General features: G+C 50.6%; 1 protein-coding gene across 1 annotated transcript in view; it reads right to left on the minus strand.

Moving 5' to 3' along the window:
* The window catches only part of Nt5dc3 (5'-nucleotidase domain containing 3), a 51,169-nt gene that overhangs the window by 15,455 nt on the left and 21,729 nt on the right, over positions 1-13,985 (minus strand). The window contains exons 3-6 of the mRNA XM_048418291.3: positions 6,289-6,363; positions 5,599-5,654; positions 1,947-2,037; positions 857-994 (exon numbers count right to left, since the gene is read on the minus strand). Coding sequence (XP_048274248.2) covers positions 857-994; positions 1,947-2,037; positions 5,599-5,654; positions 6,289-6,363 — 360 coding nt within the window. The remainder of the gene's footprint in view (positions 1-856; positions 995-1,946; positions 2,038-5,598; positions 5,655-6,288; positions 6,364-13,985) is intronic.

Raw genomic sequence — 13,985 nt, forward strand, 5'->3', positions numbered from 1 at the left:
GAATTATTGTTTCAGAACACAACACAAACACACACATGTGCACACATGTATCTGTTTTTAATAATCACATTTCCATGAAATTAATATTGTTTGGAACATTACTATGTGCAAGCTATCATGCTGCTTTACATATGTTACTCAGGCCCCGAGTAATCTTGACAGGCAGATACCAAATGTTCATTTACTAAGAAACTGAAATATAATAAAAATAAATAAATAAAATGTTTTAAAGAAAACTAGATTATATTTTAAATATGTAAACGTACTCTATCATTATCTGTCAAATAATATATGAACATATTTTCAGTTATTGAGAAACTGACACAGATTAATACATATAATTCTATAAACACGTAACTGTGAACACAAACTTATAGAACGTGTACACATGAGTCTGAGCATTTGTATCTGTCTGCTGCCCTCCAGCGGGATTGTGAAACGGCTTCTGCAGGCCTCGGGGAGTCGTGTGGAGCCTTTGTGGATATGAGGAGAAGGTGCCTGTTACCCAGTCCCTCCCGCTCCCCTCACCCCAGACATCCTCATGGGACACGGAGTACACCAAAGTGTACACCACAGCACACTGTATGATCTGGCATTTGAAAAGATTTAAAAGGGTTCCCTCTGGGTGACGGCCGCTCACAGCTGAAGCACGGGGCATGGACAGTGACCTCTTCTGTCTGAAGAGGAGCCAGGCTCAGGGGATTCAAAGTCCAGGTCCTGGCAGGCACCATCTGTGTTAGAGCATGCTGTCCTGGTTATTCTGAAGTAGCCCTGTCCCTTTATGACGGCCACAGTCAATCACAGAGACTGGTGAGCCCAGAGAAGTACTACCTGAACTCCTGCCCTCTGCCCTCACCTTGACATCTTTGTACAGGTGCACGGGTTCATAGTCAATGTTGTTCTTCAGGAAGTGCTCGTTCACGCACGACAGCAGGGTCATCTCGGGCAGTGAGAAGATATCCATGAACTGCTTCATGGTGTTCCCGTGAGAACTCTGCGGGTGGAAGGCAGGCTGAGCAATGCAGACCCATCTCACGTGGTGACAAGCAGCAAGAGGCCGCCCGAAGGCAAGGGGGTTCCAGCGATCCGCACTGGCTCCCCCTGTACACGGGGAGCTTCAACGGTGAGCACCTAATGTGCTCCCTTGTTCCTGGGCCTCCAGAGGTGATTCTTACCAGGTCTATGTACCTGAGAGCTGCCCTCCCTTCTCCCTCCTGCTCTCCCTTCTCTTCCCTCCCAGGAGGAGAGAAAAGCTGGGATCATGCCCAGCAAAGACAGCTGAGCAAACTCAGTCTCAGAATGCTTCAGCTCGTCTCAGGACGGCATGGCTGCTCCTAGGCAACCCCTAGGGACTCACACCAAAAAGTGGAGCCACGCTTGCAGGGATATGGGGACAAATGGGGTGACTGAGAAGACAGAAAGAACCTCCACCAGAGGGGATCATCAGGAGCCAACAGCGACTCTCTCTACACTCTCTCCAGACCCGATCTCAGGGTCCCATGGATCACAGAAACGCCAGGCGAGCCCAAACGTTAAGTTTCTTTAGCTACAAGCACCTCCCCAAAGCACCTGTGCTCTAGGCTTGGCTCTTTCCAGGTGGTGCTATTGAGAAGCAACTGGATCAGAGGCTGTTAACTTCATCCGCAGGCTAATCTCATGACCAAATCACAGCTGACTGACTAGTAAGAAGCAGGACCCAGCTGTAGGAAGCAGATGAAGCTCAGCCCCAAACCCTTATTTTTCTCCCTCTTTCTGCTTCCCCCTTTCCTCCACCCCACCCTTCTTAATGATGCTCTGCCTCACTGCAGACCTGGGAGCATCAGAGCCGTGACCTCCGAATCCAGAAGCCTAGCTAAGTCCTTCCTCCCTAAGATGTTTCTTCAGCCGTAAAACTGCCGATCAAAGGGAAAGGCGGCTGCTTCTGACAACCCAGCAGCTATCCTTACCTTTCCATAAAAGTCACTCATCTGCTCCAAGGGCACATGGGATCCCTCATACATGTCGATGACTTCCTCATCAGGGACAACACTGAGGCCTCTGAAAAAATACAGGTGGTGTTGTTACAGGGTTCGACTAGAGAGAACAATGTCCGACTTCCGCATACTGATGGGGTTTTTCCATTATGGCTGGAGACCTGCTGGAGGCAAAATATGACACAGGACACAGCAGCTACGAGCAACAGACAGGATGCTACTGCCAGGCTTCTGTCGGAAACAAGAACCAGATTTACAGCAATAATTAATCCTACATGACATCTCCAACACGCCGAGAGGGATTTCACCTGGGCACCTAGCTACCTGTCAACTGTCCTAGGAGTTACTGCTCTTCCCACAGGAATGGTTATGTGCCTCCCTCCAAGTTATCCGGGTAGAGAGCATCGCATCAGGGTTAAATCCGCTCTCCATGGCTTTCAACCCACGGCGATGCCACGCTTCCCAAGGACTTGCTTCAGGTGGCGATTTTTCACACATCTGAGCAGAGAAAGCTTGCTTCTGTCTCTAAGTCCTTATTCCTCCACAACTGTCCCCAACACTGCGTGCTGAGGTGGAAAAAGTCATTCAAGAGGCCGAGCGGATTACAGGCATGCCCTGCGGCAGGAGCTTGGGAGAGGAGCACCAGGTGACTCTGAGCGCCCGTTCCCCTCTGCGCACATCCACTCTCTGCCTGACCTGGAACTTGCGAATCAGTCCAGCTCCCGCATATCCAGGGGAAACGTCACCCGCTCACCCAAAGCTGGCCATCTCAGAAGGCTGCTCTTCCGCCCTTCTCCAGGGGTGAGCACTTGAGAAACAGAACCGGTAATTAGGAAACCGCAGAGGGCCTCGCTGCCTTCCACAGGGGCAAGTCAATCAGCAGAAGTGCCAACAACCCAATCTTAAGAGGCGCACATGGTGCAGTCTGTGCTTTGACGTGTGATGTCTCCACTCCGCACAGGAGGGTTAAAGGCACCAAGTGCACTCACTGACATTTCGCCTGACTGACCTGTCACAGCTCCTGGCCTTTGAGAACAAAAAACAAAACAAAACAAAACGAGCTGTGCCCCAGCAATCAGATAAGACCTTGTAACAAACGAGATCGTTCTGGACTGGCCTTGGAGAACAGCCACCGACAGAACCTTACAAGGAAAGAAAGCAGGCAAAACCAAGAGGGGATCTGATGAGATGAGGGTTAGTCAGTCACACACACACACACACACACACACACACACACACACACACACACACACACCCAGCAAGCAAAAATCAGGAGGGGATCCAATGAGGTAAGGGTTGCTCTCTCTCTCTCTCTCTCTCTCTCTCTCTCTCTCTCTCTCTCACACACACACACACACACACACACACACACACACACACTCCACACACACACCGGCCTTGCCCTTGAGAAGTCAACACCGGCTGAAAGTCAAGCCCAAGGGTGTAACCTGTGGCAGAGCTCAGAACTGAGCAAGACTGGAGCCGCTGCTTTCTTCCCATCATGGTTCTCAACTGGTTGAGGGACTGAGGTGCGGCATGTTTGCCTGCCTGTCCTGCTGCATTTCAAGCACACCTCCACTTCACAACCAGCCTCACACCACACACACAATCAGGCTGGAGCTGGCCAGTTTACAGAGACACCAAGGCTCCCAGGGCCTTGCTGAGACCCATGAGGTGGGGCCGCAGAGCTGGGGTTCACGTGAGGAAGTCAGTGTGAGCCCCAAGACAGGCACAGGACACCGCACCCTGGAGACTCACTCTGTTCTGGTGGCAGAGAGTTTGCTGGAACTTACACCCGAGTGTCCCTTCTTAAACACATCACCTGGTTCCCCCTCCTGAGCCCTGATGTCTAGCCCTTACACAATGGCCGGGGACACACAAAAGGGTTAACAGGAGTGGGTGGATGGGGGTCAGGACAGGATGGGAAGGACCTGGAAAGGAGCAGGACCACTTCAGGCTGGGAGGGTGAAACAGGACAGGCAGTGGGCTGTAGATGGGGGCAGGAATGGGAAGCCAAGGAGTGGGGAAAGGCGCATGAGGCAGGCCACGCCCAGCTCACCCACTCCCATCACCTGACATCACATCAGGCACAGGGCCCCCCCATGTGAAGGACAGGAAGCTCCTCCACTCTCCGGACCTGCAGCTGCGGTTGAGAACACAGCAACGCATCTGTGTTAGTTTTCAGCTACTTGCGACTAAGTCTTAACAAATCCAGGCACTTAAGAACCCGTGTAGACGCAGCCGAGAACTGGTAGTCGGTTGAATTAAAAACCTAAAATGAAGGCTTCAGCTTCAGTCTACAAGCATAGGCAGTCTTCAGGGTCTGAGACGGGGGCTGTTGAGATTGATATCTTTGTGGACGAACAACACTGGGGGACACCGTGAGGGCCAGGAGAGAAGGGACGCTGTGCGTGAGCCAGGAAGGACATACAGATGTGGGGACAAAAGGGACCATCTGGTGAGGATTTTCAGAACACTAGTGGCTTCTTGGACAACTGATCTGGGTCTGATCCCTGGAACCAACTCCACAGAGTTGCCTGTGCCCTCACAAAGCCTGTCCGGAGATAAGCAGCCACACTGGAGAACAAGATGGCAGAGGCCATTTTTTAAAAAAGAAAAAAACATTTTAATTATTGGAAAATAACCATGTTTGGCACATGACATTTTGAAAAAGCAGAGATATGTGGGTCAGAAATGAAGCAAATAAGCCAGGCAGTGGTGGTGTACGCCTTTACTCCCAGCACTCAGGAGGCAGAGTCAGGTGGGTCTCTGTGAGGTCAAGGCCAGACTGGGCTACAGAGCAAGGACCAGGACAGGCTCAAAGTTACTAAGTTTAAGGGAAAAAAAGCAAACCCTGAACAAGGAAGGAAATCAAGGTACATGTTTCTGCCTATGAATCCACACAAGGAAGACTACTGTAACAACGTCTAACGAGGGCAGGAGACCATGACCGGAGCAGACGGGCACAGAGTGATCGAAAGCCAAACCATCACCTGCCACAGCTGGGCAGTGTCCATACCTAACAAATCAACAAACATGACCACACTGTCTAGGAATTCTATGCACAAGCGTGGATACATACACACACTGAAGGACCTACAGTTCTGAAGAGCCTACCGTGCTGGGGTGGGGGGGGACAGGGCCGCTGGCCCTGCGCCTTCACTGGTGCTCGAGTCTACCTGCAGGCCTGCTTTACTCTGACAGAGTTTATGAGACAACAGTCTAAACTATAGCATGCGTGTCTTTTAAAGAATAAGACACACACTAAGACCAGACCGACCACTCCCAGAACCCCTCCCCAATAAGAAAACATCGACAGCCAAAACCCTTCATTTTAAGTCAGAGATTTCTTCTACCTAAACAAAGTGCTTCTATGAGTCCTAAAAAAGAAGAAAAAGAGTCAATATCAGGCTCCCTAATCGTCACAGAGAGAATGAGATGCTCCATAACCCACACCCGTGTGGCTTCTCACCCACCCTCGGCTCCTGAGGGCATCCCTACAGACAAACATGAGCCAGGCCTCGGCCTGTATTCCTGAACAAGTTACACGTGGCCACTTCCCTCATCCCTGGTCGGTTAACAGAGCCTGGGTTACACCCAGGAGTGAGAGGCCACTTCCTCTTACCTGTAGACGGTTCCCATCTGGATGTAATGAAAAGCATCGATCTTCATCAACACTGCCTTTAAAGACAGAAACGTGCACACGTGTGAATGACAATTTTGCATACAAGATGAGCAGAAAAAGGGTCGTTATAAATCCTGTCAATATTGCGTTTCCCTACCACGAGCATTAGGAGGGTTCTCAACCTTTAATACAGTTCTTCATGTTGTGGAGGCCACCAACCATAAATTTATTTTCATTGTTACTTCATAACTGTAATGTTGCTACTGTTATGAGTTGTGATGTAGATATCTGTGTTTTGCTGTGGTCCTAGGCGACCCCTGCGAAAGGGTTGTTCAATCCCCAAAGGGGTCGGGACTCACAGGTAGAGAAACACTGCATGCATGGTTTCTAAAAGCCTTGCTCATTAACTAAGGTGCGTCTGAAGGAAATGACAATGAGGAAAGAAAAAGGAATAAGGTACGGCAGCTGGCTCCCCTCCTATCAGCTTTAACTCGCACTTCCAACCGGCACCTGAGACGCACGCCTTCCTAACGCCTCCCTCTTCCGATCGGCTCTATCAAATATATTTGAATTTCATCCTGCAGCCCCGAAGAACTGCATTCCAACCCATCTACCATGGAAAGCACTAGGGGTTTTTAATAAGCAGCACTCTGCTTACACAACTGCAGAAAACCAGGAGATCAGACTCACCCGCTGGACGTCGTAATGGAGCCCACGGATGGCGAAGTTTGGGTCATACTCGTACTTCCTGATCTCCGCAGGGTACTGAGGGGCAGAGACACGTGATGAGCGAAATATGAAAGAGGAGGGCACGCGTGGGGATACAGTCCTGGGATCGAAGCACTTAGTGGGGCAGCAGGGTCAGGAGCTCAAAGTTATTCTCAGCTACACACGCAGTTCAAGGCTAGCTTGGGCTACCTCAGCCCCTGGCTTTAAAAAAAAAATAAAATAAAATAAAATAAAAACAGGAAAGGAAAGGAGGGCAGGGCAGTAAGTTCAGGACAGCACAGATAGGCCCTGTATGATGGCCTGGGAGTCATTAACACTTGGGTGAGAACGCAATGCCCATAGGGACAGACCACAGCTTGGCCCTCTGTATCTCCATCCTGCTCTGGGCTCCATTGGTCCAGGCTGAGATCAGACCCTCGATCCCACTCGCACACCATCGTGTGGAGCCCTGCAAGGCCAACCCTAACCGTCAGCCTCACGGGTTCTGGTATCTTCATGGAGATGAACCTCTGGGCACATCCGAGGGCCTTCTAGATTGGGCTAACAAGGAGCTGAGACCACCCTAGAGGAGGGCAGCACCATCCCATGGTGCTGGATAAAGATTAAGCGAACTGGGCATGTGCACTGTTCCTTTACACTGTGTGAATGTATGTCGCTGTGACTGGTTTAATAAAGAAGCTGACTGGACAATAGCTGGACAGGATAAGGTCAGGCAGGAGAGCCAGACTAGGAGGACGCTGGGAGGAAGGAGGGCGGAGTCTGGAGTGGCGAGCAGACTCAGATGGGCACGGAGTACTAAGAAAAAGTACCAAGTCACATGGCAAAGCATAGATAGGAAATACGGGTTAATTTAAGTATAAGAGTTAGCTAGTAACAAGCCTGAGCTATCAACCGAGCATTTACAATTAATATTAAACAGGTCCTCTTTGTCCTGCTTCAAGGTTTCTCTGCCACGATGGACTGTGCCCTCAAACCGTAAGTCGAAGTAAACCCTCCCTTCCTTACTTCTGTCAACTTCACATTACCATGACCGGGTTTCCCTGGCATCCAAATGAGGTCTTTTCGGGGGAAGCCGCCATACAGTTTACTATTGTTACTGTTCTCACCTGACTGTGGGGCCGGAGAACCCCACAGCTGCTGTCCCAGGGGACTTTCTCAGCCTGTGGCCCCCATCCACTTCTACTGTTCTGAGAACACACGGAGCCTTTGGAGACAGCCGGGTCTCTGGTCTTCCCTAGTTACATACTCTTGCTCACATTATACAAAAATGCCAGTCCTCCCTCCTCTACACTGCATGAGAATCCAGGCCTGAGAGCACCCTTACAGAAGCCACAGGGCTTCTGCTGCCTGTAGGTGCTGCCACGTCCATTTTGCAGAAATAAAAGCAAGACAGGCATCACCCCAGTGAGCCTGCCAAGCCACACGGCTGCCGGCTTCCTGGAACCGCCAGGCACCACCTGCCTGAAGGGGCCCAGCAAGTTTCAAGTCAGCCTGCACCAGCAGTGACTTGAAAGTCACATTTGGGCTCATTTATCTTACACCTGTGTGCCTGCCAAGAAATCCCCAACCTGATATTTCTCCTCGTGGGTGTTCTCAGACTTCTGAACACCATGTACAGTTCTGCATATTTATTGAGATACTTGCCAAAGCCCACACTAACCCAGCCACGGGGATGTGACTCTGCTCGGTGACTGAAGGCCAAAACTGCAGAGCCTCTGAAGCTCCACCAGCCTGGGGTGGGGTCAGGAAGATGTGATTAAAGTGAGCATCTCTTGGCTAAGCTGCACTAACCTCACTGCCCATCGTGAGGGAGACGGCACCTCCTGCCTGCTTATGGCTCGGCGCTCTGAGGATCGGCGCCAAGGCGTTTGTCCGGGGTCACACAGAAGCACAGTGACTGAGCCAGCACTGGAACCTGGATCTGTGTCATCTCCAGGTCCGCCCTAACCCACTTAATCTATTCTGAATCAGCCCAGCACCCTGTCTTAGCTGGGGTTTCTCTTGCTACATAAAACACCATGACCAAAAGCAACGTGGAGAGGAAAGGGTTCTTGTAACTCTCAGGCCGTGCTCCATTGCTGAGGGAAGTCAGGGAGGAGTTCAGGCAGAAACAGAGCAAAGGCCATGAGGAGTGCTGCTTACTGGCCTGCTCCCCATAGCTTGCTCAGTCTCTTTTGTTATAGCACCCAGGACCACATGCCCAAAGGTGGAGCTCAAATCAATAAGCTGGGCCCTCCAGCATCAACCAAAAATCAAGAAAATGCTCTACAGACTTTCCTTCAGGCTACCTGACAGAGGCATTCTCTCTAACGAGTTTCCTCTTCCCTGATAACTTCAGCTGTGTCAAGGTGATAAAGCCAACCAGGACAGCCCCTCTCCTGGAAGCTTATCGCTCCCCTGTTACAGCAGCAGCTACCAACACAGAAGCTCAATGAGCGGGCTAGACAGCGCATTTCCATAGTAACAGAATAGTCAATGGCCTCGAAGACAGACAGAAAAGCCTCCGCAGGACAATGGCTTCAGGAAGAACGTGAGTATTCTGATAAGGTCCAAAGTTGCCCTGTACAGGACAGCCCTGGTGACATTAATATCTCAATGCAGCAGAGGACTCAGGCATCCCTCATGGGCACTTGGGTACCCATGGGCAATTCCTACTGCCCTGGAGCCTGGCTGTGTTCCACCTCTGTAGCTAACAGCAGCTCTCTGAACGGCTAATCATTTCTACAGTGCCACTGGGAGTTTCAGAACGCCTGTAAACATTCTGGTTTTTCAAAGCTTTTAGTCTGGCATTTTGCGTGGCCTGGATTATGAGTCTCACTGGAAACAGAGCTCTTTCAAACCTCACGAAACAGAGAGCAAAGACAGCACAGCCTCCATGGCGCGCTGGCCCCAAACGATGCGCTCGTCCACCTGCAGAGCACACGCCCCTGTACAGCAAACACTTGCTGAGCACCTGCGTGGTGTCAAGCACTGTGTCAGGGGCTGAGAAGGCTGTGGAGAACACAACTGGCAGTGTCTGTCCTCAGGAAGTTCTACTCTATCCTGGGAGCCGTGCCACAAAGAAGCGCACGCTCACAGAGAACACGCCTCGCAATGACCCATGCCCAGGGTGAGGGCCAGACAGTTAGCAGGGAAGAGCAGCAAGGCCTGTGTTGTCTGGGGGCAAGCGAGGAGGTAGCCCAGGCAGGCCTAGTGAAAACTCATCTTCGGGAATGGAGAGACAGATAGCTCAGGGAAGTGTATGTTGCTCTTATGTGTATTTATTTTAAAATAAACAAAAATTAAGAAGCGGGAAACTGGGGTGATAGATGACTCTGGTTCAGTCAGTTCCCAGCACCCACGTCCAATGGCTCCAACCCTTTATCTCCAAGGGATGCGACGTCCTTGTCCAGCCGCCGTGAACACCCAGAGACGCACGCGTACAGATAAGCGATCAAGTGAAGGACAAACTTAAGGGAATGAAGAGAGGAAGGAAGCTGGGCTTTGGGAGGTGATGACTCACACTAGACCAGTGGCTTCAGGAGAGCTAAGAAGCATGTGGGAGCCGGGCAGAGATGCAACACACCTTTCACGCCAGGCAGGTAGAGCTCTGAGTCTGAGGCCAGCCTGGTCTACAGAGTGAGTTCCTGGACAGCCTGGGCTACACAGGGAAACCCTGTGTCAAGGGCGGGGGGTGGGGGGACACAGACATGGCGTCAAATCACACAAGCACTCACAGACACCGAGTAACTTCCGCCCTAGAGGACAGCACCCTAAGAGGAGAAGGTGCCTAAACATTCACCCTCCTCAGCTGATCAAAGTCAACACTCAGTGAAATGTCTCCTGCAGTGATGACAACCACCCTTGGCCTCTGACCTCTTCCCCTCAAAACCCAGGATCCGTCTCCATCCACCATGAGGAAACCAACAAAACAACCCAGCAGAGACGCACTCTGCAGAGCGCCTCAGCAGTGCACGCCCGAACTGTGGGATCCCGTGGGTGCTCAGCAACAGGAAGACACCAGAGAGTGGTCAATGTTAGTATCAAATCTTCCACGTGACAAGGTCCAGCAGGAACAGGATGTTACAGAATGGGGTACAGACAGAATTCGGTATTATTCCATGACTTTTCTATGTGCTAAGCCTTAAACACTCTTAAAGTGGGAGGAGTCAGAGGATGCTGGGTTTTGGATCTGAGCAAGCAGGTGACAGCCGGTGCCCCTTAACAAGAAGAGGAGATCAGAGAGATGGCTCAGCAGGTAAGGGTACCTGCTGCCAAGCCTGATGACCTGAGCTCAACTCCCAAGACCATGTGGAGGAAAGAGAGCATTGACTTCCAAAAGCTGTCTGACCTCTGTGCATGCACATGTGCGCACGTGTGCGCACGTGCACACACACACACACCTACCAAATAGATAAAAATACAATTTTTGAATTTGGGTTTTTTGTTGTTGTTGTTGTTGCTTTTCAAGACAGGGATTCTCTGCATAACAGCTTAGCTGTTCTGGAACTCTCTTTGTAGATCAGACCTGCCTCCTCAAACTCACAGAGGGTTGCCTGCCTCTGCCTCCTGAGTGCTGGGATTAAAGGCATAGGCTACATTAAATAAACAAGATGGAGGCTGGGAAGATGGCCCTGGCTTAGTGAGTTACACACTTGCCTTGCCAGCTGGAGGACCTGAGTTTGAATCCCAGAACCCACATGTGGCAGGCTGATGAGGTAGCTCGCTTCACCAAGTGCTTGCTTCTCAAGCATGAGGGTTTGCAGTAGGATCCCGACACTCAGATCCTCATCTGCAACCCCAGCTCTGGGGGTACAGAGACAGGGGGTGCTGGGGACTGAACCCCAGTCAGCCTAACTAAGCCAGTAAGCTCCAGACTCAGAGAGACCCAGTCTCAAAAACTATGGCAGAAAGTATTGAAGACACCCAGCATTGACCTCCAGCTTTTACGCACATGTGCACACATATATACACACATATATGCACATGCACAGAACTTAAGAATAAGTAAAATAAAATAATAAATATAAGAAGCCAGACATAGTGGTACATGCCTATACTCCCGACAGGTGGATTCCTGGGGCTCACTGCCCAGCCAACCTGACCTAATAGGGAAGCGCAGGACCAGCGAGAGACCCAATCCTAAAGAAAAATAAGATGGAAAGCCTGGGGGGTGCAGCTCAGTGAGAAGAGAGCTTGCCTGAGCTCAGTCCCAGCACCCATAACTAGGTGTGATGGCACACACCTGTAATTCCAGCACTTGGGACGTGGAGGCAGGAAGATGAGAAGTTCGAGGCCACACAGCAGGCTTGAGGCCAGATGGTGACCTGTGGTGGTCTGCATGGGAATGGCCCCCACAGGCTCATATACTTGAGAGCTTAATCACCAATTAGTGGAACTGTTTGGGAAGGATTAGGAGGTGTGGTCTTGTTGGAGGAGGTGTGGCATTGGGGTGGGCTTTGAGGCTTCAAAAGTCCATGCCAGGCCCAGCGTGTCTGTCTGTCTGTCTGCCTGCCTGCCGATCAGGCTGTAAAGCTCTCAGCTCCTACTTCAGCACCATAGCTATCTGCTTCCTGCCGTGATAATGGACTAAGCCTCTGAGACTGTAAACAAGTCCCCATTAAATGCTTCCTGGGTCGTGATGATGTCTCTTTACAGCAAAAGAACAGTGACCAAGATAGACCCTGTCTAAAAATATAAAATTAAGGTGGACAGAATTCCAAAGAACAACTCAGACTATCTCACAGTGTATATGTGTACATATGAGCACATGAGAGCAAGCTCGCACACCACACACATATACACACACAAGGAGGCACCGACAAATGTGTATGTGAGACATTGGGAGACGACAGGAGCCCTCTTAACACCCCCGCTGCTCATTAGTGGACATATGAAATGAAAGTGTAGAGTTATTACTCAATTTTTTATTTCTATCATCATGAAAAGTTATTCTTGTTTTAAAAGAAAATTTAAAGGTATTTTCTAAAGGAGCTGAACATTTTATATTTGCTTCCTGACAGGAGGCTAAATTTCAAACTCACTGTTCTACCCTCGTGTATTCCAAAGGCAGATGTCTTCCCAGCCCTGAGCTTAGGAGGTTTTGGCAGCAAGAACGGCACAGAACTAACTCAATGCTTCTGGGAAGAAGGACTTGTTTAAAACCAGAGCAAGAGAAAAATCTGCATCTGCATCACTGGCTCTATTAATATGCCTGATATAATTAGTATTATAATGATTCTTTTATCAAAGCAACAAATAGTTATAATGGGATTTCAATCATCTCCAATCTGGTGGCTTTTCAAGCATGATCCCACCTACTACTTCACCGACTAGCTCAGTCCAGCTCCCATATTTCATACAAGTTTTATTCTCACAAGTTACGGCTTTCGTGAGTCTTTTAATTTTCACGTCAACCACAACAAAAACCCCAAGGCAGAAATGCATGAGAGCTCCGAAGGGCAACATGGAGAGGTAGAGAGGAAGTCCCCGACCGGACGGACCTGAGCTCAGATCTATAGTGGGTCCTGCTCCTGTGGTCTCTAAGGCAGAGAACGGAAGCAGGCGGGCTGTGGAGAGAAACAGTGACACTGCCCTAGTTCATGCTGGGTGTCTTCTAGACACCAAACGTCTGTAACACAGCTCATACTTAATGACCACAGCAACACCCCAAGGGAGGCGCTGTTCTTAAACCTGTTTCCTACAGGAAAACAAGTCCAGAGATACAGTGGATAGATGGATCTGGACCATGGAGGTGGCTACCAAGCACTCAGCTGGAGACCACGAGCTCTCAGCATTGGGCCAGAAGTGGGGTACGGTACCGATAGGAAGCTAGGACAGGATCCCATGTTCCAGGTGGCAGCAAGCTCGGAGCACACCACAGTGGGCCAGCACAAAGGCAGCAGCCATGTGGAGCCATCTCCTAGTGCCTGCTAAGGGCAGTGGCAGGTGGAGGGTGGGAAGCAGGGACAGAGCTACCTGGCTCCTCAGGGCCTCTTCCCCTTGGAGGAGAACAGACGGAGAAATGTGGCTGACAAGAAGTGTAAAAACAGAAGAAAGCTGCCGCTTGCGCTTAGCGACAAGACTAGGGCATTTTTGCCATTTCTACATCATGAATCAGGACAGCGTAACCACATGAATCCCCTGGGAAACAAAAGTACAGAGAGACTGTGCCCAACGCCAGGACCCAGATAAAGGGAACTTTGGCCCCTCCAATCAAGTATCTAGTACCGGGGGATGGTTTCTCCACACTGGTCACACTTTGTCACCTCTGAGAGGGGACAAACTGCAGATTGCACAACCTCAGTTTCCAGGTTACTCACTGCACCCCAGGCCACCTCTGCTGGCCAGCCAGACCAAAATCACACCCCTTTGGCTGTTTCCCCCAGCTCCCTGAAAAAGCTACTCCCACTGTTGGCTGTGCCTCCTTAACCCGCTGCTCTGGTGTCCTCAGGAGGTCTATCAGATGGCTCCACCACTGACTCCCTCTGGAACAATGTCCGTGTCACCCCATTACCCCTCCTGCATCCCCAGCGGGCCGTGGCTCATAAAAGCCAGAGATGAAACATGGGGAGGGAAGAAGGAATGGATGGGCAGAAGAGCTGAACAGTGACCACCACCAAAGGCAGAACGCTCAGCACACAGGGAACTCTCGAATCACAGCAAAGCCCTGGGGAGAC

Source organism: Myodes glareolus, chromosome 26, assembly GCF_982192425.1.
Source record: "Myodes glareolus chromosome 26, mMyoGla1.1, whole genome shotgun sequence".
Taxonomy (NCBI): Eukaryota; Metazoa; Chordata; class Mammalia; order Rodentia; family Cricetidae; genus Myodes; species Myodes glareolus.